A 27954-nucleotide genomic window follows, 5' to 3' on the forward strand; every position below is an offset into this window, starting at 1 on the left:
TACTTGACCAGTGAATGAGTCACATCCCCAGCCCTGTTTTGTATTTTATTTAGAGACAGGGTCTCACTGAGTTGCTTAGTGCCTTGCTTTAGGCTGGCTTTGAACTCATGATCCTCCTGTCTCAGCCTCTGGAGCTTCCGGGGTTACAGGCATTCACCACTGCAGTAGGCTCCTTTTCCTTTCTTTTCTTTGTGTGTGGGGGTGCTGGGAGTAGGACCCAGGGCCTCTTGCAGGTGGTGCTGAGCTGCACTACAGCCCCTGTTGTCATCCTTTTTTCGCCACCAGTTGAAAAGACTGTTCTTCCTCTGTATTGTCTCAGCAGCAAGGAGGAGATTTTTTTGTGCTTGTTGTTTCTTTATATTTTATGAAGTATTTGTGCATCTTCTTTGCCCAGCTTTCTAGTAGGATAGTTTGATTTTTTTAATCTCTTAAAGGCTGTTTGTGTATGAGAATAGCAACAAAATTTTTCTCAGTTTTTCCCCTTTTTATTCTTTATTCTTGTATGCCTGTGTTAAGAAATTTTTTTATCCTCATATTCTAAAGATACTCCTTTTATGAATTTTAGTGTGTTTTACATACTTTATTCCATCTGGAGTTTATTTTTGTATTTCAGGTAAATAGCAGTCAGAGATGCCTGCCATTCCCCAGGTTGGAGCACCATCTTTATCAGATGCTGGTTTCATGTGCACACGTGTCTGTTTCTGGATTTACTCAAAGAACTCTAGAGTGTGTTTTAGACTCTAGCAATATAGAGTCCTCTTTATTCTCACTGTTTTAAAATTTTTTCTTGGCTATTGCCAAAACAAAATTGTATAAATGTTGATGGCTTTTGGGGAACTTACAACACTTAAGTTTTTTCCAGTCTTTTAAAGGGAAGTTCTTTGTCCAAGCACTTTCCCTCTGTTCTTGGTGCCTACCTGGGCAGTTGGGACTTTGGGAGAGTCTGAAGTGTGCTTTTGCAGGCCACCTGCAGTTCATCATAGCACTTTTAGCTCATTGAACACTAGCCTGGGAGAGGTGAGCAGTAAATGTACCTCTTATATTTGTGAGTACTTGGCAAAAACCAGAGCACTGGACATAGCAAGTTACATGGGGAGAGCAAAACCCAGGACACAAGACAAATGTTCTGTTCCATTTTGTTGTTGGCTCAGCTCCACCCTCCAGGCTGCTTTAAAGATGCATGTTGTGTGAGTCATGTCCTCCATCCACAGGTAGGCAAATAGTAGAGCAGGTTTTTAATTTGTCATATGGTTTCCAACTGTGTTGACATATGGTCAAGTATGGTGTAAAAGATGCTATTAAAAACATCCCAAATGAAAGGCCCTGAGATCATTTTTGGTAATTTAACAAAATCTGCTTATAATTTACAAATTACTAGAATTTGTACCTAAGTTTTATGTTTTCCTATGTGTGGTTTTTCTGTAGTTTAAGCAGCAGTGGAAAGATGGTTGGGTGATCTCTTGTGCCAGCCGGTTGTCAAGAGTACAGAAGGGATAGATCAATAGATGAAGAACCTTAAAGATGATGAGCAGATACAGGGTGTGGGCCTTAAGTCTTGGTTTGTGCAAACCAGATGTAGAGGACATCTTGTGGGCAGGTAAAGGAATATGACTGGATATTAGCTGATAGGGAAGAACAGTTACTTGTTCACCGGTGATGGTGTCCTTTCTACTTTTCTGCATGTTTGAAATTATAAATGCAAAAGAAAGATACCTGAACAAGGGCCATACATATCTCACTTTTGTTCATGTCTCCATTCCCAGTGACTTGTGATTGGACTTTGAGCACTGACACTGAATGCTCACAGGGGTGCAGTCACAGACTTTGCTTATAGACTGTCTATTTAAAATTGCAAAAACCCTTGGAGAGGAAAGGGCTTCCAGCTTATACAACACAGTGGGAAGCTAGTTAAATAAACATACGGTTATATTGTAAGATGCTGTGCTTTCATTACAGGTCATACCAACACCTATGAGACAACACAGTGGTATAGGGTAGGACCTGGAGAAACAAGACATATGCATGTTTGTGTTTACCAGACATATCTACATGTCAGATATGAAAGTATTAATTATGGTTCATATGTGTGCATCTACATATAGAAAAAGATTAGAAGAAACAAAAACCTATTTATACTTTTTATTAATACTCCATTGCTTTGGGTATGAAGTGAGGCAGAACACATGGTATGGAAAGGCATGTTGGAGGAAAACTGCTCATGTCAGCCAGGGACAATGAGGAGGGAGTGAGGACAGGGCCAGGACTTCCTCCAGCGGTAGCCCACCTGTTAGTTCTTACCATCTCCCAGTAGTTCATTCAAATTATTAATTCACTGATGAGGCTAGAGCCCCGTGATCCAGTCATTTCCTAACACACACACCCCCATTGCTGCATTGGGGACAAGCCTTCAGCACAAATCTTTTGAGGGGCACTTTATATCCTGAGCATGAAATCTGCAGTATATGTTTATTGCCTTTATACCTAACCAGGAAAAGATAAACAGAAGAAATAGAGGCTATTTTCTCCTAGAATTCCTGTGCTTCTGCATTCAGGTTCTTTTGCCATAGCCAGAATTTCGCTGTTGCTTTGGGTTGTTCTTGGGCTTCTAGGGGTTGTGCTCTTTAGCAAAACCACGTGGCTTTCCTGCACACTTATTTTCTGAATTCTCATGAGGATAAAACCCAGATAGAAAATCACAACTTTTAGCAAATGAGTCTTGATTAAGAAACATTTTTAGTTTCTTTCTCATAATTGTATAGTTTTGATTCTTATACAAAAACATCATACTGGTGGTGTGATTTAGGGAAGATAGTAGGTGCGGTGGACTCAGGGTAGGTGTATCAGAATATTAGAGAATATTCAGAACCTCTGAACTGTGGATGCTATCACTACATAGTAGGAGGATTATATTTCTCTTACTTGGTCTTTGCAGTAAGTTTGTCTGAAGAATGTTGGTAGTTGGTAAAGAATAAGACTCTGCAGGTCATTTTTTCCATTTTCTTTGCATTAAAGAGATATGTTTGGTCTGGCTTGTTGTTTCAGAAAGATAAAGACAAGCAAACTCTGTATTTTTAGCAGATCATCAAATATTTTTTGAAAAAGATTTCAAATGTCAGAATGGCAATTTTTTGAAAGTCAAAAGCATTTCTTTGGGGCTGGGATTTTGTGGCTCAGCGGTAGAGCACTCGCCTAACACTGGCGGGACCTGGGTTCGATCCTCAGCACCATGTAAAAACAAAGGCATTGTGTTGTGTCCATCTATACCTAAAAAATAAAATTTTTTTTAAAGCATTTCTTTAAAAAGCATCAAGACTCATACAGGATGGTTGTATTAAGGATAGGTACTGTAAGGCAGGGACCACTGTCAAACTGCAAATGAAATCCAAAAAACAGAAGGTGATGGTAATTCTCTTTGTGACTTCAGATATTGTAGTATGTTGTAGTTCATCCTGCCCTGGCAAACTTCTTAATTTGGTGGAGCCTGTGAAATTGCCACTGTTTGGCCATTGGAGACCTACAAAAGCAGAATTTTCTTGTGAATTTAGCCTGCTTTAATACGCAGCTTTTCCAGTAGTTGTATGTGGTGTAGAGTGAGTTGGGTTTGGGTTGCTACCATTCATAGTGTCATTTTTTTGTTTGAATGATGGAACTTGAATCAGCCTTACGTCTGAGTTGGATAGAGTTCTTGGCTTCTGGACCTTCTTAAAGTCACTGATGGATAAGAGAAACACACCAACCTCCTCTCTGTAGTTGGTTTTATTTGACAACTTTCACATTTGTGAAATGAGTATGAATTGAAACTCTTAAAAGCTTAATAAAATACTTTTTGTTATTTTGTTTTGTTTTAGTCTCAAATGCAGACATCAGTGGGAATTGTACCCACACAAGCAATTGCAACAGGCCCCACAGCAGACCCTGAAAAACGCAAACTGATACAGCAGCAGCTGGTTCTACTGCTTCATGCTCATAAATGTCAGCGACGAGAACAAGCCAATGGAGAGGTTCGGGCCTGCTCTCTCCCACATTGTCGAACCATGAAAAACGTTTTGAATCACATGACTCATTGTCAGGCTGGGAAGGCCTGCCAAGGTAAGTGCCCTTTTCTGAACTGGTGGCAGTGACCAGGGTGGAATGTGGCATTGTTATTGTTCAGCACTCTTGAGGTCAGAAGACTCCTGTGGCCAAGGTCCCATCCTTGATGTAGCTTAGGATGTGTGCTTACCTGCTGAGGAGAAAGGCAGCCTGGTTTTCTGTTTCTCTGCAACCTTCTGCTTGAGGCTATGCCCGAGTTTGCTCTTTTCCTCCTTCTTTTCATGGAAGACTTTTGTCACTTCTTGAGTAATCCGTGATGTAAATGTCTAGACTGTTCGGTTTGGGGCAACAAACACAGCACATGCACAGTCGGGCACGAACCCTTCCCATACCCTGGCGTCTATCTTGTGGTTGTTTCAAAGACTCAGGCCAGCAGTGGCCCACTGCCTTGCTCCTCTGCCCTAGGTCTTGAGGCTACTTCAGTGACAACCAGGTTGTCCTGAGTGACTGGCAGTCACACAGGGAACTCACCTTGTCATCCCTAGGGAGGTAGTGAATCAGGCACATCATGTGCCCCCTTTCCCCTCTTTTACCAGATATTTCTGTTACCAGCTGTACTTTCCTAGTATCTTTATTCTCTTTGCTTCTCTTCTTTCTTGTGCTCATAAACCCTGGGGAGAATATCTCCCTGGTCTCCCTCTCTATCTATGTTCACATTTGTGAGTTCCCAGAGTAACCCTGATTATGATAGAAGCACAGAAAAAAGGGTAAGGTTAGATGCTAGAAGATGAAGACTGAAAATCACCAGGGTCAAGTGCCCTCTCAAGTACTTTCCAAACACCTACGCTCCCTTCTGGAATCTCCACAGTCTTCTCATTTGCTTCTCCAGCTGTAAGTCTTCAGCTGTTGTATTTAGGTGGTTTCATCTTTAAACATAATTAATATTTTTATTTTAAATAGTGGCATTACAGAACTACATTTGTTCTACTTTTCATTGCAGTTGTTATGTATTTTAGGTTGAATAGCTTTTGTTTTGTGGGCTGAACTTTAATCACCCATCATTCATAACATTGCTTCCTTGGGAAGTTTTTGTTTGGAATTTTCAATAGTCAACTTACAAACCTTTTGGAAAACAGCCTGTTTGTAAGTTGAGGACTGCCTATATTGTGTTACGGTTACACTTGTTACCATTTTCTTATGGAATCTGGCATTATAATTTAGGTGTAATTGAAAGTGTGACGATTTGGATAGAAAAATAACATCTCGTTGTTTTTCTGGTCATAGTTGCCCATTGTGCATCTTCACGACAAATCATCTCTCATTGGAAGAACTGCACACGACATGACTGTCCTGTTTGCCTCCCTTTGAAAAATGCCAGTGACAAGCGAAACCAACAAAGTAAGTGAGCACGGGGGCAGAGAAGCTCGGAGATGAGATTAGAAGCTGTTTCTAGAGAGTGCCTAGAGTAGGTAGGGAGTGGGCAGGGGTTTTCAGCCACAGAGCACAGGGGTGAGGCAGGGTGGACAGAGACCCAGGTGCAGCCAGGCTCAGAGGGTAGATGGGCTGCCAGTAAACATGAATGGCAATGGCCGTTGGACTTTCGTTCATCTTCACTGCTCCCCGCCTTGCGTACATGTACTTGATGGAGCGCAAAACGGCAAGGTCACTTTGATCAAAGAGCTGACTTGAAGACATGGTATTTTCTACCAGATACTAAGTGATTTCACTGAGTATCACCAAATATTAAGAATTCACTGCCATGTCCCTTTTAATGGTGGTGACATCAGTGGACATATAAATAGGCACTGCTTTTGGAATTGAATCCCCTTCTAAAAAGTATGTCTGAAGGCCCTGTCACCCGGGATGGGTCGGTATAATCCCACCTGCAGGCATTTGTGAACCTTTTCTTCTACATAGAAATGGAATTCCCAGACCTACTTGTATAACTAACAATTTATTCAGCTTCCACTAGCCCAGGACTGGCACATCTTAATCATTCCCATTGTTTGTCATCTTTGAAGCTGTCTCTGTAACCCTTGGTACATTTAGTTTTATGCTTATATCTGTTCATCAAGAGGCCTGCATGTGGTCTCCAGGGTCCCTGCTGTTTGTAGGCTTCAGAACAGTAAGAAGGATGAATATCTCTTCCCATTTCTAAGGCCTTGCCCTGTCATTTCAGAGGTGAAACTGTGGTCTTTGTCTTACAGACAGCTAGGAAATGCACCTCAGGCCCCCGCTCAGTAATCTTTCAGCGTGGCAGTCTTCATCTTACTCTCTCTCATCTGTGCCATCTTTCTTCCTCCCTGATTTTGTTCCGAGAATGGTTCTTAATGCTTCTCTGTCATCTTCCTTGGGCCCCTGCTGCTTGGGGAACATGTGCTGCTTTTCTTTCTGACTTTCTGAGTGGCTCAGGGAAAGGTGAACTAGCTCTTGAATCCTGAGAGTGCCCTGGAATGGAGTTCAAGTGCAGCCCACCTGACTTCCTCTCATGCATCCCACCCTCCTGAGGGGGCTACAGGCTGACATTGAACAGCCTTCATGCACAACAGGTCATCCTCAGCACACAGAGAAATTTCCAGGTTGCTGGAGCCTGTTATCCTTCCTCCCAACAGAGGAATCACAATAAATTTCTTTTGAAAGTTTCCTGAATCTGTTAAATTTTTCTTTGATTGAACAAAATTTGAATTTTTAATGCACAATTGCCCTAGACATTTCTTACATAAAGTAAAGTTCTGAGATCATAGGTCTTCCTATATTTAGAATAATATGTCTTGTGGAATATAGTCTGTTTTTCCTCTAAGTTATTATAAAACTTCATTTTTTTAAGTATATTGTATTGTTTAAATATCTTGTACTTTAAGACACATTTCAGTATAAGGCTTTTTTAAGTGTCCAATACTCATTGTTGAAATTATAGTTGTTTAATTTATAGGTGTATGTAGTATGTACTGCCATAACAATTGTAAACTTTTATGATTTCTCTTTTTAAGAACCACTTATGTGGTTTTTGTTTCAAATAAAGAAAAGAAGTGTATGTGGTTTATTTTTCTTAGCATCCTTACAACTTCTTAAATGTTGTGAAAGCTGACTTGGTACATGCTCTCTCAAGTGGTAAGCCGCAGTCTTCCTACTAGTCATACTGGGAGGTGTTGCCAGGGTCATTTCCTACTGCAGAGTCTAAGGGAAGGTTCAGATGAGCTCCACAAAAGGTGTTGGTAGTTTACTATGGAAAAAAAGAGAATTCTAATACTTTTAAAATTCTAAATGCTTCTTAAATTAGGTATCAGCTGGCTCTAGCACTATAGTTTTATGAGTAGAGTTGCTTATAAAGTGGGAAAGCTTTTAGCAATATTGATTTTTGTTATTATTTTTGTCTTCTAAAGCAAATTGAACTCATAGTGTGTGAACCTGCTGTAGGAACTGAGAGATAAATGAGAATCTGATCCTTCAGTAGGTTAAGATTGGATTTTAGAGACAGAACATATGCATAAAAAAAGAACGTGATGGGCCACTATTGTCATGTATGTAAGAAAAAAAAAACATGATGGGGCTGGGGCTGCGGCTGAGAGCGCTTGCCTAGAATGTGTGAGGCACTAGGTTTGAGCCTCAGCACCATATATATGAATGAATAAATAAAAATGTTCATCAACAACTAAAAAATAATAAAAAAATAAAAATAAAAAAAGAACATGATGGCCAGGCACAGAACACGGAAGTGCATGCCTTTGATCCTAGCAGCTTAGGATGCTGAGGCAGGAGGATGGCAATTTCAAGGCCAGGCTTGGCAACTTGGAGACACTGTCTCAAAATTAAAGCTAATTAAAACTAAAACAAAAAAAACAGCTCAGTGGTAGAGCACCTATTGGTTCAATCCCAAGTGCCACACACATCTTGATCATCACTACCACCACCATCATTATATTATGGTTTCCTCACTCAGGATTCAAGTGATAGCAAGCCAGGTTCTTGGTGGTCCATGGGTGGGGTGAGATTTGGTGTGTGCTTAGACTGACTTAAACAAAGTATCAATGGAAGCACAGTCTGGATGGCAGGAACAGTGCTGGCACTGTGGAAGCCTGTGAGGATGGGTTGGTTGGAATCACGTGGGCTGTGGTGAGCTGCTGAAGACCAGGCTCTACTGAGGCCCCTTAGAACCTGTTCTGTAGAATTGTGACCAGGCAAACCTGGGGCTCTGCCTTCTGGGCAGTGTCTCCCACAGATGCTGAGCTTACCTAACACACACCTCTGTGGTTGGCACACACTCCACTCTTAACTTCTATCATGTAATTGGTGTCTCTACCCAGAGAATGTTTTTTTGCTGAGATTCTTGTTTGATTTTTTTTTCTTTGAATTACTTTTTTTAGAAATTCTGTAATCTCTGATCTTGAGTTATACATTTATTATAGAGATATTCAACTTTTATTCAATAATTAGGTCTTTTTCTACTGTCAACCCTGGCATCTGACCTTTAGTAAAACTCTGAGTGGACATGTGCCTCAGTTCCTTTGCTAGGATCCATGTGACCTCCTGGGTGAGATTTGGGCCCTATCCCAGACCTCCTATATTAGAATCTCCTTTTCCTTTTCTCTTTTCCTTTTCCCTTCTTCTCCCGTCCCCCCTCCCTCTCCCCCCCTCCCGGCCCGCTCCCACCCTCGCCCAGGGGTGCTTTTCTCCTGAACTATACCCCAGCTCAAATCCTGAAACTTTTGCTCCTCCTGCCTCGGCTTCCCGAGTCACTAGCATTATAAGTGAGTACCACCATACCCCGTTAGAATCTGCATTTTTAATGAATTCCCAGGTACTTAGTCTACGTGTACATTAAAATCTGAGATGTTGGGGCTGGGGTTGTGGCTCAGTGGTAGAGCGCTCGCCTAGCATGCATGAGACACTGGGTTCAATCCTCAGCACCACATAAATGTAAAATAAAGATATTGTGTCCACCTAAAGCTAAAAAATAAACTTTTTTTTTTTTTTTTTTTAATCTGAGATGTTGGGCTGGGATTGTGGCTCAGAGGAAGAGTGCGCGTCTCACATGCATTCCAGTCCTCAGCACCACATTAAAAAAAAAAAACAATAAAAATAAAGGTATTGTGTCCACTAAAAACTTAAATGTTAAAAAAAAAAAAAGCTGAGGGCTGGGGATGTGGCTCAAGCGGTAGCGCGCTCGCCTGGCATGCGTGCAGCCCGGGTTCGATCCTCAGCACCACATACAAACAAAGATGTTGTGTCCGCCAAAAACTTAAAAAAAAAAAAAAAACCTGAGATGTTCTGCTCAGGATGCCTGCATACTGAAGCTGTAGAGAAAGGAAGAGGCATTTCTCTAAACGAAACCTGGTTTCTCAACTCTGAATCCCACAAGGAATTATTAGGTGAGAGCTTCAAAGGTTAACCCCAGCCCTAGACCTAAGTAGTCCTCCAGCCTGTTGCTCCAATACCTCCCATTGCCTTGGCCCTCACTGCGTGGCCTGGTTATTTGTTTTTTGTTTTGTTTTTGTGCCTCTGCTTGTTTGAGATATCTTCCTTTGCTAACATTGAGTCAAAATCTTCCTCCTCAAAACTTGCCCTCATCCAGTGCCTTACTTGGGTGCTGGCCAGGCCCTTTGCTTCACTTGAGCCCTTCGTAGTCTCTAGACACCTGTTTAACAGACTGTGGTGGAGATGGAGGTACCAGAAATTGGGACTATATGACTATAGCAAAGCAGTGGTTTTGCTGTCCCTGGCTTCAGCATCAGATTCTGGTGAAAGATTTCATCAGAATGACTGCTTCTTGGCCTTTTGGGTTATGTAGAATCATTTTTTCTGCATCTCTTGGCTTCTGTTGAGATATGATATAGTGTCAGTGGTGAGGACAGGTCTGAACAATTGGGTGATACCTGAACACTTGAGCATTGTTCTTGGTTCTGGAGTTCTGTCTTATGCACAGAGAGAAGCTGTGTCACAGGTAAGTGCTGACCTACACAGGACTCACAAAGGCATTGTGGTGATTCCTGCAAATTTGGCAGAGATCTGCAAGTCTGAATAAATTCTAGCACCACTTTTCCTATAGAAATCTAAGAGACAAATAGAGTAGTTTCCTTGTCTGCTTAGTGACATATCTTCCATCATCCTGACAAAGCTTTGAAATTTAATTTGTGGTAATTTTCATTAAATTTCTACATCAAGTTCAGTTTTATTGAAAATGATCAGGGACTAGTTTGCTGAATGTTTCTAGTAAGCTTTATGTGCTATATAGGGAGCCTCTTAGTGTGCTCACTGGGAAAAGACTGCCTTATCCCGACATGAAGAATGATGGTAAATTTGGCCTTTTGTTTCATAAGCCATTGGGTCTCTATTTTAGCTACAACAGAAGGAGTGTGGTGATGCAGGATGTTGGAGATCTCTTTAAGAAAGCAAATACGGTGTGTGAATTCAGGTACACTATAAGATATGCCAGGGAGAACCCCAAATATTCATTCTTAAGTCTTCTCCATCATCTTCCTTGGGCTCCTGCTGCTTGGGGAACATGTGCTGCTTTTCTTTCTGACTTTCTGTGAGTGGCTCAGGGAGAGGTGAACTAGCACTTAGATCCCGAGAGTGCCCTGGAATGGAGTTCAAGTGTAGCCCACCTGACTTTCTCTCATGTATCCGACCCTCCTCCTGAGAGGGGCTACAGGTTGACACTGATCAGCTTTCATGCACAAAAGGGTATCCTCAGCACACAGAGAAATTTTGGGACACTGTGGCTTGTGATGTGACATCCTATAGCATTAAGCTCTAGAAAGGAAAAAAAAGATGTAAAAATGACAAAAAGACCAAGATTTTCCAAATATGAAAAATTGATGACTATAGAACACCTCATTCTTGGGGATACAGATAGATGCATTGTTCTCTGTAGCACTCCATCCATTCTTATTCATTCCCAGCGTGCTGCGTGCAGGACAGCATGGATATGGCTACTCACTGCATTATATGGGCTGCCAATCCCCTGGAGTCTACATGGCATTTCATAGGGTTCCATGGGGCAGGTGAAGAATAAGCTTGAGTCTCACATGGGTTCCTACCTTTCAGGGATGTCCAGGGACAATGATATGAACATGTTTTTTTTTTGTTTGTTTGTTTGTTTTACTCAAGTATTGTTAAAAGCTTCAGTTTGACTTGAGTTGCGTGGTGATTGGATTACTTTTCTGTTTCTCCCAGCAGATTCTAAGCTCAGACAGTGCAGAGACTTGGTGCTTAACCTGTACTTGGGAGCCTGGTAGAATATGCTCCTGAGTCTATTTTGTGCTTGAGTGAGTGAGTGAACACACATAAGTGCCTTAAGCAGAGGCCTAGTGGGCCCTATAGGAATTTAGAGAAGGCTTAGGAAAACCTTCACAGATTCTGGTGGCATCCTGAGTTGCAAAACAGTTGATGTTGTTTTACATGACTCCCCTGACAATCAGCCATCACCCCACAGGAAGCCCCATGTCCCTTATCCTAAAGTTGTGTGTGCCCTTTTATCCAGCAGCATCATTTGGGTCACATGTTGTGGCCATAATGTCACAGTCTTTTATAATTTCTTTTCTTTTTTTTAATATATTTTTAGTTGTAGGTGGACACAATACCTTTATTTTATTTTTAAAGAGAGAGAGAGAGAATTTTTTAATATTTATTTTTTAGTTTTCGATGGACACATTGTATGTGGTGCTGAGGATTGAACCTGGGCCACACGCATGCCAGGTGAGCGCGCTACCGCTTGTGCCACATCCCCAGCCCCTTTATTTTATTTGTTTATTTTTATATGGTGCCAGGGATTGAACTCAGTGCCTCATGCATGCTAGGCAAGCCCTCTACCACTGAGCCACAACCCCAAACCCAGAGGCCTGTGTAATTTCTTTTCCTTGCTCTGAATTGTTAGAAATGCTAAGTTCCAAACATGTGCCTGTCTTCTGATAGATATATTTTCTTTCAAAAAATACGGTAACATTGACATTTAGGAAATAAACGCTTATAATACAAACACAAAATACAGTGACCATGTCAGCAGCTTCCCTGGGGAGGCCTTTTGTAAATGAGTCACTGATGGCCTGGCAGGTGGCCTTAGGCTAAAGAATGGTGTTTCACCCTTAGTTGAGCATTTTAGCTAAATGGATGTCATTTGGGAAAGTGTGAATGAAAGAGGAATCTAGTAGAGCTATGGTATTATCACCCAGATGTAGAAGGCTACATAGATAACTTTGTTTCTTCACATTCCTGGCCACAATTCACCACTCTGTATATGAATGCAGTCTGCATCTGTTCACCATAAGGTGATAGTGAACTACTCTGGGTTGGGGCATGGAAGTGGGCTTAGCATGCATGAGACCCTAGGTTCTATCCCCAGAACCCTCCCACCTCCAGAGTAAACCAGCCAACCATTATTACTTTCTTTTTTTATATCATAGTTCTTTTTTTTAAAGTTCAGCAAGAGCTGGGTGCAGAGGTATACACCTGTAATCTCAGCTACTCAGAAAGCTTGAGATAGGAGCATCATCACAGATAATGGTCAGTCTGGGCAATTTAGTGAGATCCTGTCTCTAAAAAATCAAAAAATAAATAAAATACAACTGGGGATCTAACTCAGCATGTAGTGGGTCCCCAGATTAATCTTTAATACCCCACCACCACCCTCCTAAAAAATTAGCACGTCAGTTTCAGAAGCATGATAGACACGTGCTTAAAGTTTCCAGGAGTACTAGCTATTGGACAAAATACTTCTAAAGGTATATGACTATTTCACCTACACACTTGGCAAGGTGAATCTTGGGAATTGATTCTCCTTTATAATAATAAGGTGCTTAGTGTGTATAATTGTGTCTAATGAACATTAATGAGTTTGAGATCTGACTATCCTTATTAGAAAAGTTAATAGTATGGAATGGGTAATTACCTAGATTTATTTTTTTTTTAAACACATGTTTTGATTTAATTAAGTTGCTCTGATAAATGTTTATACTTGCACTGGTAGTTGAATGACAGAATAGTGCTTATACATTAGTGGTTTGAATTTGAAAGAAAGATTTTGTGATAGTGTTTTATGATGTCAAAATATTATGTAGATGTATTAATTTTGTAAGCTGCTGTGGTGGGGGGGTGGGCAGGGTGTGACTGGGGAATTGAATCCAGGGGCACTTTACAACTGAGCTATATCCCAACCCTTTCTATTTTTTATTTTGAGGCAGGGTCTTGGCTAAGTTGCCATCACTGGCCTTGAACTGGTGTTCCCCAGTCACTGGATTATGGGTATGTGCCATCTCACCAGGCTAAGCTGTTATTTTTAACATGGCTTTGAAGTTCCAGAGTTACAACAAATAGGACTGTTGGGGTTGGGGTTGTAGCTCAGTGGTAGATTGCTTGCTTAGCCTACATAAGGCCCTGGGTTTGATCCCCAGTACCTCCAAAAGTAAAGATAAAGAGTAACAGTAAATAGTATGACATAAAACTTCTGTCATGTGGTAAATACTCACCAAATGAGGACATTGGGATGGACAGATGGATAGATGGGTGGATGGATAGATGGAATTGAACCTCCAGTGACCAAGGAAATCAAAGTTTAAGGTCATCTCTCAATTAATTTGAAAGCCTTTTAGAGTGGAGTTCCTTGTTGTTGTTTTTTTAATATTTATTTTTTAGTTGTAGTTGGACACAATACCTTTATTTTATTTATTTTTATGTGGTGCCAAGGATCCAACCCAGGGCCTCGCACATGCTAGGCAAGCGCTCTATCACTGAGCCACAACTCTGGCCACCAGAGTTTCTTATTCTGACATTGGCTTTTCCTTTAGTCCCTTGGGGCTAATCCACTAAGTGGGGCAACTGGTCTACCTGGCACTTGTGGGACTGGTGGTGAGACAGATCCAGGTCCTGAAAATCAGGGGGTACTGAGGTGGGTGGTACCTGGATAAATGAAAACCAGAACAGAATCTTCAGAGCTCATTCCATTCCTTAATCTCAGCCACATCAGTTAAGTCTGTCAAGGGCAATAGTTCTTTTTTAAATTATTATTAATTTATTTAATTATTTTAATTAGATGTATATAACACAAGAATGTATTTTGATTCATTGTACACAATTGCAGCACAATTTTTCATTTCTCTGGTTGTGTATGATGTAGCATCGCACCATATGTGCAGTCTTACATGCACCTAGGGTAATGATGTCCATCTCATTCCACCATCTTTCCTGCCCCCATTTCCCCTTCCCACTCCCGCTTCCCATCTCTCCCTCCCCTTGGCCCCATCAAAGTTTCTCCATTTTTCCCATGCCCCCCCCCTTCCATTATAGATCAGCATCCACTTATCAGAGAAAACATTCAGCCTTTGGGGGCTTACTTCGCTTAGCATGATATTCTCCAATGCTACCCATTTACCTGCAAATGCCATAATTTTATTCTCTTTTAATGCTGAGTAATATTCTACAGTTTCTTTATCCATTCTTCTATTGAAGGGCTTCTGGATTGCTTCCACAGTTTAGCTATTGTGAATTGACTTGCTATAAACATTGATGTGACTGTGTTACTATAGTATGCTGATTTTAAGTCCTTTGGGTGTAGACCAGGAAGTGGGATAACTGGGTCAAATGGTAGTTCCATTCCAAATTTTCTGAGGAATCTCTATACTGCTTTCTAGTTTGGTTGCACCAATTTGTGGTCCCACCAGCAATGTATGAGTGTGCCTTTCCCCCCATACCCTCGCCAACATTTATTGTCTGTATTCTTGATAACTGCCATTCTGAATGGCAAGAGATGAAATCTTAGAGTTGTTTTGATTTGCATTTCTCTAATTACTAGAGATGTTGAACCTATTTTCATATATTTGTTGATTGAATGCATTTCTTCTGAGAAGTATCTGTTCAGCTCCTTAGCCCATTTATTGATTGGGTTGTTTTGGGGGGAGCAGTAGTTCTTGAATAGTTTCAAATAGGTAGAGAGCCCAGCATTGTGCTCTCTGTACAATTCCCACAGGAAAGGCTTATTGTTAGTTTTGTCATTGTATGAGTAAGTTTAGAGAAATTGTAATTTTGTTATTTGGAAAGTACCAGGTGTTACCTCTGCTAATCTCTCTGTACCTGTGCATGGAAGCAATGAGGGATGTGGGGTGGTGGCAACAAGAAGACTCCTTTGTTGTCTCAGTGATGGCTGCCAATCCCTGTGGAATTTTGCCTGTCACACACTTGCCACTTTCTTGAATCGTCGTATTAGGAGTTACTAGATAATACTTTAATACTTTTTGTGGGGGTGGGCAGTGCTGGGAATTGAACCCAGGGTCTTGTGCATTTTACACAAGAGCTCTACTACTGAGCTGCACTCCCTCCTGCTAATATTTATTAAGTGATCTCTGCAATTTTTATGGTCTGTTGCTTTCTGAGATAGAAGCATAAATTTTCTTTAGCTTTTTATTCTTCAGCTACTGCCAGAATAGCTGAATAGAACAGGATTCTTACTTTCAGCACAGCTCCTTTTTCAATAGCCTTGTTTTAACACTTTATGACATGTATGTATAGTCTTTTGGTAAGATTTTATTTGCTTCTCATTCGTTTTTAAATACCATGTGGGCTTCTCTCTTTTATTTACCTTTTTTGCCTGTCTGTTTGTTGTTCTAGCCATCCTGGGGTCTCCAGCTAGTGGAATTCAAAACACAATTGGTTCTGTTGGCACAGGGCAGCAAAATGCCACTTCTTTAAGTAACCCAAATCCCATAGACCCCAGCTCCATGCAGCGGGCCTATGCTGCTCTTGGACTCCCCTACATGAACCAGCCTCAGACGCAGCTGCAGCCTCAGGTTCCTGGCCAGCAACCAGCACAGCCTCCAGCCCACCAGCAGATGAGGACTCTCAATCCCCTGGGTATGTGAAGGAGCTCAAGACCTTCTTTTGTTTAAATGCAGTGAATGGATGATAACTGTTATTGGAACCCAAGGCTTTTTAGTTCTTGTTTTTACTTCAGATTCAATAGTTGAAATAACAAATTCTAAGAAAAAGCTAAGGTATCTGATGCAAGGAAGGTGTACCATGCTTGTAAAACGAACACCATTTACAAGTGAAGCAATGCTTTGCTGCTTGCTGTGCTGCTTCTGCCTGAATAGTTTTCATAAAGGGTGTGCCATGTGGCTCAGGATGCAAAAATCTCACAAATCATACTTACAGTTATATCACTTAGGTGGATACTAACTTACTATGGACACTTCCTGGCACATCTTAACCATGGTTCACCCACCTCTGGAATTAACCAATCTATACTTGGACTGGTCAGCAATAGGCGTCTCAGAAATTGTACTCTACAGTCAAACTTCTGACTGGATCTCCTGTTACCAGCTCTTGTCACTCCAGCCTATGAGTTGCCAGCCTTCAGTATCTTGCTCAGTTTTTACCATTTCTGCATATTGTTTCCTTACTGTTTTTCTCCAAATGACCACAGTGCTTTTAATCTCAGGCTTAGGCTACATGAGCAGTCCTGCCTGGGAAGGCAGGCAGTTGGGCTAGCCTCTTCCCAACAGAACAAGAGTTTTTATTTATTTATTTGTTTGTTTGTTTTCGGTGGACACAGCATCTTTATTTTATTTTTATGTGGTGCTGAGGATCGAACCCAGCGCCCCATGCATGCCAGGCGAGCGCGCTACCGCTTGAGCCACATCCCCAGCCCCAGAACAAGAGTTTTGAGACTCAAAAAATGATTCTCCACATGACCAGTTAAAATCATCTCCTATGTTGCATTTTGGAAAACAGCTTCCTTAATGACTATCAAATATAATACTGGCCTGGAGACTAGATAAAAGACTCAAGAACAACCCAAGTTCTGTTCTGATCCCACTCCTGCAAATAGTGTAATTTTTGACAATTTTATTAACTGCTCTTCTCGAATCTCAACTTTTTCTTACTTTCATGTGAAGACTGAAGCTAAATTGGCCTTCTATATTTTTCTCCTATATTTAATTTGTGATTTTATTTTCTGATAATTCCCCCAAAAGAAAATGACCCAAAGATATGACTGAGTTATCTTAATTGTCTAGGGTGTAACATTAATAAAACATCAAAGTTGGAGTCTGCAAATGGGCCATTTATAGTTTTTCCCTACAGCCATAGAGTGTACTTAGAACAACATCCAGCCTCTGAACGTGTCTTATTTTGGTTACAGAGTGAGAAAATAACAGAATTTGTAGGAGTTGCTCACCATTACTGAAAATATAGCTCCCAGCGTACCTGTCATTATATTTGTTATTTGTGAATCACTTGTTGATGTGGTGACTTGTTTGTTTTCAGAACTTAGAAATGTATGTTATAATCTAGAAGTTAACTGACTTTTTTTCTCTTTGTCTTTAAAGGAAATAACCCGATGAACATTCCAGCAGGAGGAATAACAACAGATCAGCAGCCACCAAATTTGCTTTCAGAATCTGCTCTTCCAGCTTCCCTGGGGGCCACCAAGTAAGACCCAGGTTTCGGTTAGCTCTTAATCTGAAGGACAGATGGGCACGAGAGTGAGCAGGGCTCACACACAACTCTGTGGCCTTCCTCAGCATGTGGTAGAGAGGAAGATTGTTTAATGGGGTGGGGGGGTGAATGGCATTTTTCTCTCCCTTTAAAATTATAAATGTGGAACAGAATCAATTAAGCATAAATTGAGTTTTGTTTATACATTCCTTGCTTCTCCTAACTTTAAAGTTATATTTTGCTGAGATGGAAAGCCTTTGAATCTCTTGAATAACTAGATGTGTGTCCTCCTTAGCCCACTGATGAACGATGGCTCAAACTCTGGCAATATCGGAAACCTCAGCACGATACCTGCAGCAGCACCTCCTTCCAGCACTGGAGTTCGGAAAGGCTGGCATGAACATGTCACTCAGGACCTTCGGAGCCATCTAGTGCATAAACTGTATGTATCCATCCATCCATCCGTCCACCCCTGCCACAACCACCCCATTTACATTTTGTGGCTGAAGGCAACATTGTAATTTTGCAGTTTCATAGATGTCTGTTTTTATTTCTTATTTTCCCATTGGTCTCAAGTGACAGAACTATAGAAGCATCACATGCTTGTTTTAAAAAGCCACCCCCCCACCCCAGGCTTCCTTGGGCATGCTGGGTTTCACAGATCCTTGGTCCCCAGTGAGCAGAAGCATCAGATAGCAGAGGGGCAAAAACTATAGCACGGCTTCTTTACCTCTGAGCTCTGAGGATTAGCTCAAGAGCTTTACCTTTTTTGTGGCTCAGATTAAACTTATAGTTGGGTGGAATGGCACACATCTGTAATCCTAGCGATTTGGGATGCTGAGGCAGGAGAATCACAGGTTCAAGGCCAGCCTCAGCAACTTAGCAAGGCCTTAAGCAAATTAGGGAGACCCTGTTTCAAATAAAAAGAGGAGGGACTTATCTCACTGATAACGTGCCCCTGAGTTTAATCCCCAGTACAAAAAAAAAAGGACCCCTGAGAATTGGGGGGAATTTGGACCTGCTGAGTATAGACAGCATGACCATCCACTATCTTAAAGCTAGTTAATTTAAGTTGAAGGTGAAGTTAATCAACTAGATTTCTTTGAATGTTTTTCCTCTCTTATTTTGATCATGTTTTTTTATAATAAATAGGTGTTAAAGCTTGGGAATTTGAAATCATGTTGTTCTCATATATATATAACATATATATATATATAACATATATATATAATGTTTTTTATTTGTTCTAATGATTTATGCATGATAGTAGACTGCATTCTGGCATATCATACATAAACGGACTATAACTTCTCATTCTTCTAGTTGTACATGATGTAGAATTACACAGGTTATTTGATCATTTATGCACATAGGGTAGTGATGTCTGATTCATTCAACTATCATTCCTACCCCTATGCCCCCTCCCCTGTGTCTATTCCAAAATACCTCTATTCCCACCCCCACCTTATTGTGAATTTAGCATCCACATATCAGAGAGAGCATTGGCCTTTGGTTATTTGGGATTGACTTGAAATCATGTTGTTCTTGAAATGACTCTGCACATATTTGGTGCAGCAAAATAGTGGTGTGTTTGACATGTAGTAAATTGAAGGTCAGGATTATTTCCCATGTTCATGTATGAGGTGAGAGTTTGGGGTGTTTCTCAGCACTGTGTCACCCTCACAGGTAGCCCATCCTGGTTTTGTAGTTTTCATGTGATGACCCTGAAAGTAGGTTGAGGATGGGCATCCATGTGGCACATGCATGTAATCCCAGTGACTCAGGAGGCTGAGACAGGAGGATTGCAAATTTGAAGCCAACCTTGGCAATTTAACAAGACTCTATGTCAAAATTAAAAAATAAATAAGGGGGCTGAGGTTGTGGTTCAATGGTGGAGCACTTGCTTAGCACGCATGAGGCACTGGGTTCTATCCTTAGCACCACATAAAGATAAATAAATAAAGGTATTGTATCTGTCTACAACTAAAAAAAAAAAAAAATTTTTTTAAATGACTCAGTGGGGGTAAAAATTGACTCAGTGGGTTACATCCCTAGTACCATCAGGAAGAAAAAAAAGAAAGTAGGTTGTTGATAGAGTGTATTATTCTTTCAGTGTCCAAGCCATCTTCCCAACCCCTGACCCTGCAGCTCTGAAGGATCGTCGCATGGAGAACCTGGTTGCCTATGCCAAGAAAGTGGAGGGAGACATGTATGAGTCTGCTAACAGCAGGGTAGGTCACCATGTAGTTAGTAGCCATGCCTGCATAGCACATTCGGTGGGGAGAGCTACATCTGTCTGGTTATTGTCAAGAAGTGAGGGAACTTGTGTGGGGACCCTGTGCCTTGAAGATCCAGATAAGAGATTCCTGCATGACACTCTTGTTAACTGCAAGTGCTTATCTACAGGGGTTCAAGGGGTGGGTGCAATCACAGAATATCCCTTGCACATACTTTTCATAGTGGGTGTTCTTTATAATGCTTGTGTTATTTTATTGCCTGAATCAATGAATACCCAAGTGGAAGCTCCATTGTACAATGACATATAACAACATTTAGTACCTACTGTTTGATAAGTCCAATAAAATCAATCACTAGAAATTCAGAAAGAATTTGGCCCTGTGATTTATCAGACATGTTAAACAGTTATCTTTGTCAATATACTTTTAAAAATTTGGCTGGGGGGCTGGGGATGTGGCTCAAGCGGTAGCGCGCTCGCCTGGCATGTGTGCGGCCCGGGTTCGATCCTCAGCACCGCATACAAACAAAGATGTTGTGTCCACCGATAATTAAAAAATAAATATTAAAATTCTCTCTCAAAAATAAATAAATAAATTTTGTAAAAAAAAAAAAATTGGCTAGGAACTGAGTATGCCTGTAATCCCAGCAACTCAGGAGGTTTAGGCAGGAGGATTGCAAGTTCAATGTCAACCTCTGTAGTTTAGCAAGGTCCTAGTCAACTTAGGGAGACCCTGTCTCAAAAAATAAAAAGGGCTGGTGATATAGCTTAGTGGTAAAGTGCCCCTGGGTTATATCCTCAGTACCCCTTCCACCACCCCTCAACACACCAAAATTGGGCTGAGGTGTAGCTCTGTGGTACCTGTTCAGCATATACAAGACCCTGAGTTTGATCCCAGCACCAAAACAAAATAGATTGTTTATTTATTTTTATGCTTAATATTGAATGTTACTGCCTTTTAGGATGAATACTATCACTTATTAGCAGAGAAAATCTATAAGATACAAAAAGAACTCGAGGAAAAACGGAGATCGCGTTTACATAAACAAGGCATCTTGGGTAACCAGCCGGCTTTACCCGCCCCTGGGGCTCAACCCCCTGTGATCCCACCTGCCCAGTCTGTGAGACCTCCAAGTAAGGACTGCATTTCCTCCCACCAGCCCTTAGCCTGTTCACTTGGCTTTTCTTCTGTGTCTGGGATATATTTCAAAGACTGGAATTATGTTCTCCAAAAGCTTTCACTTCAGATATTGTTTGTATGGCAGTGGCCTGTGGGGATATTTGAGTTTCTCTTGGGGGAGGGCTCTTTAAAGGGTGCCCTGGCATCAGAATGCAAGTGTTGTGAGACCCATTCACTATTTCTCTTAATGTTTGAAGTCCTCCATAGAAAATTCCTGACTCCTAAATCAAGGGTTATTTTAAGTAACCAGAGTTGTCTTTTTTTGCCATTATAGATGGACCCCTACCCCTGAATCGCATGCAGGTTTCTCAAGGTATTTAACTATTTGGTGCATATCATATTTTAGTAGCCACATTTTTTTTTTTCTATTCTGTTTTCTCTGTCAATGTCTCTGTAACCTTTTCTTACTCTTTCCATTCATTTTGTTGATGAGAATTCAGTTCTACAGGTAGTGTGAATTCGTTGTGGTTGGAAGTTTGGAAATTATAGCAAAGATCTCAAAAGAGATCAAAAGTAGGATTTACTTGCCTAGCATGTATGAGGCACTGGGTTCAACCTCACATAAAAGTAACTAAATAAAATAAAAATCATTTATTTTATAGGATTTAGAACTTTCTTTAAATGAATGGGTCGGGGGGGTCAGACATTGCTCTTAGGGATAGTACAAAAAAGAAGCATTTTACATGGGGGAAGAGGCAGTTCCAAATGCTCAGGAGAGCATGTGAGAGCCAGCCCTGGGATGGTGAGTACTTGCAGCAGGCCGGGTAGGGACGTGCACTGACCATTCCAGGGTGTGGGGTTTAAGGTGGGCTGGTGGATGTTGGCTTCGGCAGCCTGTGTGCAGAAAGCCCCAGCAGGCTTAGATAGTTGCATCTTTCTAAACAGTCTTATAGGCTCTTTCTCAAGTCAGGAGGATTCTGTGGTCTCTTTTTGGGAGTTCAAAGCCCGGAGTCATTTGCAAGCCTTTCAGTTCTTATTTCTCTAGATTGTGAAATGAGGTGGTGACGTTATCTGGATTCTAAGGGAAGAGGCTTTGTTGCAGTGTTGACAAGGCAAACTACTCTCAGAGTAGTTTGGAAGAGGAGAAAGGTTGTTTAAAGCTGTGGCAATCTTACTACATACTGAAATAGACATAGGATAGAATCATCAGGGACCCATTTGTATGCACTAGATATGAAAGTGAATCAAATCAAAAAGTTGAAAATTAGAGCTTAGAAAATTGGAAGCTCTATGTGCCATCTTGGGATGCTCTGGCCTTTGGTCTGAATGCTTTGGATATGATGGTACAGCTTGTTGGTCAAAATGTCAAAATTAAAAAATAAATAAGGGGGCTGAGGTTGTGGGTCAGTGGTGGAGCACTTGCCTAGCACGCATGAGGCACTGGTTAAAGGTTACTGAGAAAGACATTTTCTACGTGAGCACCCACTGGCCTCCCTACCAGCACACCCAGGTCTGTGGAAATGTGGATTTTTAGAGGTTGTTTCTTTGTACCAACTTTTTTTTTTTCTCTCTCTCTCTCTCATTTCTGTCAAGGAAGGTTTTTTTTTTTGTTGTTGTTGTTGTTGTTGTTGTTTTTAAATGATAGGCTCCTTTAGAGTTCCTCATGGGCCTTGATGGCACTTTTTGGGTAGTTGCTGAAGATAGTTTACAAGACACAGATGTTCTTGACCCTGTCACGGCTATACCAGTGTCAAGGCAGTGCTTGCAGAAAGTCCTCCAAGGTTTCTTTTAGATCCCATTGTTTGGTGGAAGATCTCTTGAGCTGACCTTTACTTAGAGCTCACAATTTGCAGAATTTTGTTGGATGTTAGTAAGAACTAGCCACTGTGATCTGGAGATACTTGCTGCCTAATGAAGTCTTTGTCAGTGGCTTGGAGTTTCTACAAACTGACAGAGCCTTGGTGTAAGACCTGCTGGCCCTTGGGCACTTCCTGAACACTAAAAGTGCTTATAAAGTATTGAAACAGTGCTTTTAGTCTTAGCGTAGATTCTAACAATAAATGTAAACCCAGCCAAGAAACTTGAAATCTTGGGAGGATGGGAGCCAGCTGCTCCAAGTGATGTCAAGTGAGGCTACATTCAGGTGCTGGCCCTGGATTCAGGAAATGTTCCCTACATAGATGGATTCCTTTGCGGTGCCCCTCACCTGCTTTTTTGCTTAGTGCACATCAGCTCTTGTTTGTTCCTTTGTTGTCTTTACCTGGCCTTCTATTCTCATCTCCTGTTCTGCCCAGCTCTCCCTACCATCCCACTCTCTCATGCCACATGTGTGCATTTTCCCTAAGTGTAGAGAAGTCGCTTGCTTAACTGTCTTCTCTGGTTAGCTGAGTGAGTTGTTCTTGGTTGTCTTATGTTGTCTATGTGTTCTATTTTCTTTACTTGAGAAGTTGTAATTCTGTTTTCTTGAGAGTGCATTGTGGGTGTGTTTACAGGGATGAATTCATTTAACCCAATGTCCTTGGGGAGTGTCCAGTTGCCACAAGCACCCATGGGTCCACGTGCAGCTTCCCCAATGAACCACTCTGTCCAGATGAACAGCATGGCCTCAGTTCCAGGGGTGAGTGCTTCTCCGCTCCTCTCAACCCTTGTCTCTTTAGGAATGCTGTCTGAGCAGGGAATTCTAAGTGTCATCTGAGAACATGGTGGGACCTGTTCCTTGGAGTTTGGGTTATTCTTTACTTCGTACATCTCTCTCTCTTTTAAAATCTTTGTTATGACATTGAAGATTATTTGGTTGTTACTTATTTTTATTGGAATAACATTCATAGAAATACCTGGTTTTGTAAGAAGGAAGGTGCTCTGAAAGTGAGCAGGCAGCCATCCTCAGATAGGTGGCCAGACAGAGATTGCCAATGTCTGTTGACTTGAGCTTGCTCTCCTGAGGCTGCTCTCTAAACACTTTACTGAACTAATAAAAGGAATGTTTGAGCTTGGCATGCTATTGATTGCTGCTCGTAGGACAATTTGAAGTTGGCTCATTTGAGAGACTACTTGAGAAGGCGAGGAAAAGTGTCTGTGAACTAGGAGGGTTTCTAGTGGCAGTCTCCAGCACTGAAGCCATGTGCTCTGCACTCTGTAAGCCCTTGGTTCTCTGGTTGCTTTGTTTGTCTGGAAAACCGTGTTCCATACCGTCTGCATTGTAGCTCTCTGAATGCTTATTATCTTATAGATGGCCATTTCTCCTTCCCGGATGCCTCAGCCCCCCAACATGATGGGTGCACACGCCAACAACATGATGGCCCAGACACCCACTCAGAACCAGTTTCTGCCACAAAACCAGTTCCCATCATCCAGTGGGGCCATGAGTGTGAACAGTGTGGGCATGGGGCAGCCAGCTGCCCAGACAGCCGTGTCACAGGTATGTTTACTGTGGGGACCTTGGCTGTTGGCATCCATATAGCTCCAGCTTCCCTGCAGTGTGAAGCAGTCTTATTTAATGGAAATTCAAATTTTAGAATATTAGTTTTCATGTATCAGCATCTCTTCATTTTTTCCTAGTTTATCCAATAATTTTTAATCTATTTGGAATTCCTCTTGTCCTTTCTTGGTGAACTTCATGCAAATAGTAGATTGGAGTGTGATTTTTTGTCTTATGTGTTTTATGTTTTGATCTTTGAGTTTGGGGTGGTTTTCTTGGTTTTATTTATTTGTTTTGTGGTTTTTAAAATCTAAGATTAACATGTGATCCTGAGAGACACTGGGATTTTTTAAAGGGATGAGTTTACTTTTAGTGTTTTAGTTTATGTATCTTGCTGCCTGTCTCTCACTGCCTGGGGGATGTCACGCTAACAGAATCATTGGAGTAGCTCACTTCTTGCTGAACATGTTTTTAATTATTTAATCTAAAGCTGAAGACAACTGTTTTCTTTTTACTGCTTCCTCTCCCCCTTTTGTTAATTGTAGTGCATCAGATTACTACTGTATACAAAACTTGGATGTGTTTAAACAGGTCAAATCTTTTTATCTTTTAGATAAAATTCACATCTTATTTTTTTTTAATATGAAGTAATGTTGAATGAGTCTTTGAATACAGTAGATATATTTACTATATAATGACCATTTTTTAAAAATTTTCATAACATCTTATTGCTTTGGAATAGAGGTCAATAAACCTTTTCTTTTTTTTTTTAATATTTATTTTTTAGTTCTCGGGGGACACAACATCTTTGTTGGTATGTGGTTGCTGAGGATTGAACCTGGGCCGAACGTACGCAGGGGAGCGCGCTACCAGTTGAGCCACATCCCCAGCCCTCAATAAACCTTTTCTATGTACAGAGCCAGAGAGTGAATATTTTCCTCTTTCTGTACCATAGTCTTAGTTTTAATTATTTATCTCTGCTATTGTAGTGAAGCAGCTTCCATAAAAAAGCACATAAATGAACAATTATGGTTCTTTCTATTAAAAATTGACTTACAGGAACAAGCAGCCAACTGCATTTGGGCTAACCTCTGCTCTAGAACAGTGATTAGATTTCTTGTCTTCCTTTCCTTCCCTTCCCTTCCCTTCCCTTTCCCCTTTCCCCTTTCCCCTTCCCCCTTCCCCCTTCCCCTTTCCCCCTTCCTTTCTTCTTTCTTTCTTCTTTCCTTCATCTACAAATAATTCTGATGTGTCTCCTGGGTTGAGGAATTGAGAGCCGCTACACAAAAGTTTTAGTGTTTAGGGCTGGGGATATGGCTCAAGTGGTAGTGCGCTTGCCTGGCATGTGTGCGGCCCAGGTTCGATCCTCAGCACCACATACAAACAAAGATGTTGTGTCCCCCGAGAACTAAAAAATAAATATTAAAAAAAAAGAGGGATGGATTAAAAAAAAAAGTTTTAGTGTTTAAATAACTCACTTTTTTAAAAAAAGAGGATTAACTTTTCCATGTTCTAAGCTATGAGTAGCTGTTACGGGGCATGAAACTAATAAACTGAGTGATTGTATGTATGTTTGTTTAAGCCAAAAATTTTACAGTATGAGAAACATTCATAGCATTAATTTTATTTAAAAGGACATATGACTATAAGTATACAACTTGATAAATTTTTACAAATGGAACATTCCTGTGAAGCTTGCAGGCCTTGTTAAGAAACCATGATTAAATTTTTATATAAGCGATTTTTCAGTCTGTTGTCCCAATGGTTTTAACATTCTCTATTTGTTTCAGGGCCAGGTGCCTGGTGCTGCTATCCCTAATGCTCTGAACATGCTGGGGCCGCAGGCCAACCAGCTGCCTTGCCCACCAGTGACGCAGTCACCGTTGCACCCGACGCCCCCTCCTGCATCCACAGCTGCTGGCATGCCATCTCTTCAGCACCCGACGCCACCTGGGATGACGCCTCCCCAGCCAGCAGCTCCCACTCAACCATCCACTCCCGCGTCATCTTCTGGGCAGACTCCCACCCCAACTCCTGGCTCAGTACCCAGTGCTGCCCAAACCCAAAGCACCCCTACAGTCCAGGCAGCAGCCCAGGCCCAGGTGACCCCACAGCCTCAGACCCCAGTTCAGCCCCCATCTGTGGCCACCCCTCAGTCATCGCAGCAGCAACCAACACCTGTGCATGCTCAGCCTCCTGGCACTCCGGTGAGCCTCTCTAATCTGTTGTCTTAAGGCCAAGAATCTTAGAAGATACTCTCCCATAAGAATTTTCTGTCATGAAGTTGCTACTCCATCTTGGTGCAGTACCAGAAAGCACCTGTACCCCAATGGAACTGTCACAAGCTGTGCTTTGTTTCCAGCATTGGCACCAAACGCTGTGTATGCAGAACAAGACTTATGTTTTCCCCCCCGTAATTAAAGGAGTTTGTAGAAATCATTAATGATTGAGATACCATACCCAGGTCATATGTAGAATCTTTAAACAATACATAGATCCAGAGTGTTTCCCCTTGTCTGTCCTAGATTACTGTCTTCTGAGTTGTTAGAGTTTTTCTGCTGTTCTGAGGATTTGATAAGCAAGTCATACTCCTAATTTTATGACCTTGCATCCTCCCATCAAATTTTTTCAGTCTAGTGAAGGCTTTTCTTTTTCATAACAAAGTTGCAGAGCCAAACTTGTACCTCTTATGGCTCAGAATTTCCCATTCATCTTCAGAGGTGGCAGGGGCATGATTATGTCTGCCTGCTGCATCCCAGGCCTCAGAAAATGCCAATTCAGGTGCCCTTCCAGGCAAGGCTGCCTCCACTGACCTGGGTGCCTCAAGACGGCACTTGTCATTATCACATCTGGCTCTCAAGTTTTCACTGAAAGCTTAGTATCACTTTCTTACAGACTAAATTAAACCTGTCACCTTCCAAAATACAGTTCAGTGATAGAGCACTTGTGAGGCACTGGGTTCAATTCTCTGCACTGCATAAAAATAAATATATGAAAAGATATTGTGGGGCTGGGATTGTGGCTTAGTGGCAGAGTGCTTACCTATTACATGTGAGACACTGGGTTCAATTCTCAGCACCACATATAAGTAAATTAATAAAGGTCCATCAACAACAAACATATATGTGTATATATATATACACATACACACATATATATATACTTTTATATTTTTATATAAAAGATATTGTGTCCATTTACAACTAAAAAATATTTTTTAAAAAATATTAATTTTGTTATGTTTTTGTGGTTCTGGGTATTGAGCCCAGAGGCTTATGAATGCCATCCCCAATTCCTAAGTAATCTCCTTATAAATTTTTTGGTGTCTTTTGCTTGTTTACTTGCAACTTCATTGGGGTAAGACTTTAAAAAATTATTCATTTGTCGGGTAAGGGTTGGGGATCAAACCTGGAGCTTCACACATACTATCTTCATATATACTTCATACATGTTCTGCCAACGAGCTACAACCTAGCCCCAAGATTTTGAAAATTTAGAATGCTTTGTGGTTCCTTCCTAGTGTTTTCCTATTCCACCACTGTCATCATTCTACAATGAATACAGGCCCATTGGATATCCTGCTTGTAATAGGCAAATTACCCTCCCTTAAAATTTTTGTTTGTTTGATATGGGGATTAAGCCTTCCTCATTGGTATCTCTGGATTTTGCTATTGTTACGTTTGCTTACAGTGCTGAGATCGAACTCAGGCTCTTATGCCTTTT

The 27954-nt window shown here is 41.2% G+C and overlaps 1 protein-coding gene across 2 annotated transcripts in view; it reads left to right on the top strand.

Moving 5' to 3' along the window:
* Nucleotides 1–27954, top strand: part of Crebbp (CREB binding lysine acetyltransferase) — a 133036-nt gene that overhangs the window by 68290 nt on the left and 36792 nt on the right. The window contains exons 4-14 of one of the 2 annotated variants that reach the window (XM_076840620.2): nt 3849–4089; nt 5317–5430; nt 15631–15873; nt 17349–17451; nt 17753–17899; nt 19571–19688; nt 20656–20827; nt 21148–21186; nt 23306–23430; nt 24043–24231; nt 26022–26438. In XM_076840620.2, the coding sequence (XP_076696735.2) occupies nt 3849–4089; nt 5317–5430; nt 15631–15873; nt 17349–17451; nt 17753–17899; nt 19571–19688; nt 20656–20827; nt 21148–21186; nt 23306–23430; nt 24043–24231; nt 26022–26438 (1908 nt within the window). The remainder of the gene's footprint in view (nt 1–3848; nt 4090–5316; nt 5431–15630; nt 15874–17348; nt 17452–17752; nt 17900–19570; nt 19689–20655; nt 20828–21147; nt 21187–23305; nt 23431–24042; nt 24232–26021; nt 26439–27954) is intronic. The other variant, XM_076840621.2, reaches the window with a different exon arrangement.

This window comes from Callospermophilus lateralis, chromosome 19 (assembly GCF_048772815.1).
Source record: "Callospermophilus lateralis isolate mCalLat2 chromosome 19, mCalLat2.hap1, whole genome shotgun sequence".
NCBI classification, from domain to species: Eukaryota; Metazoa; Chordata; class Mammalia; order Rodentia; family Sciuridae; genus Callospermophilus; species Callospermophilus lateralis.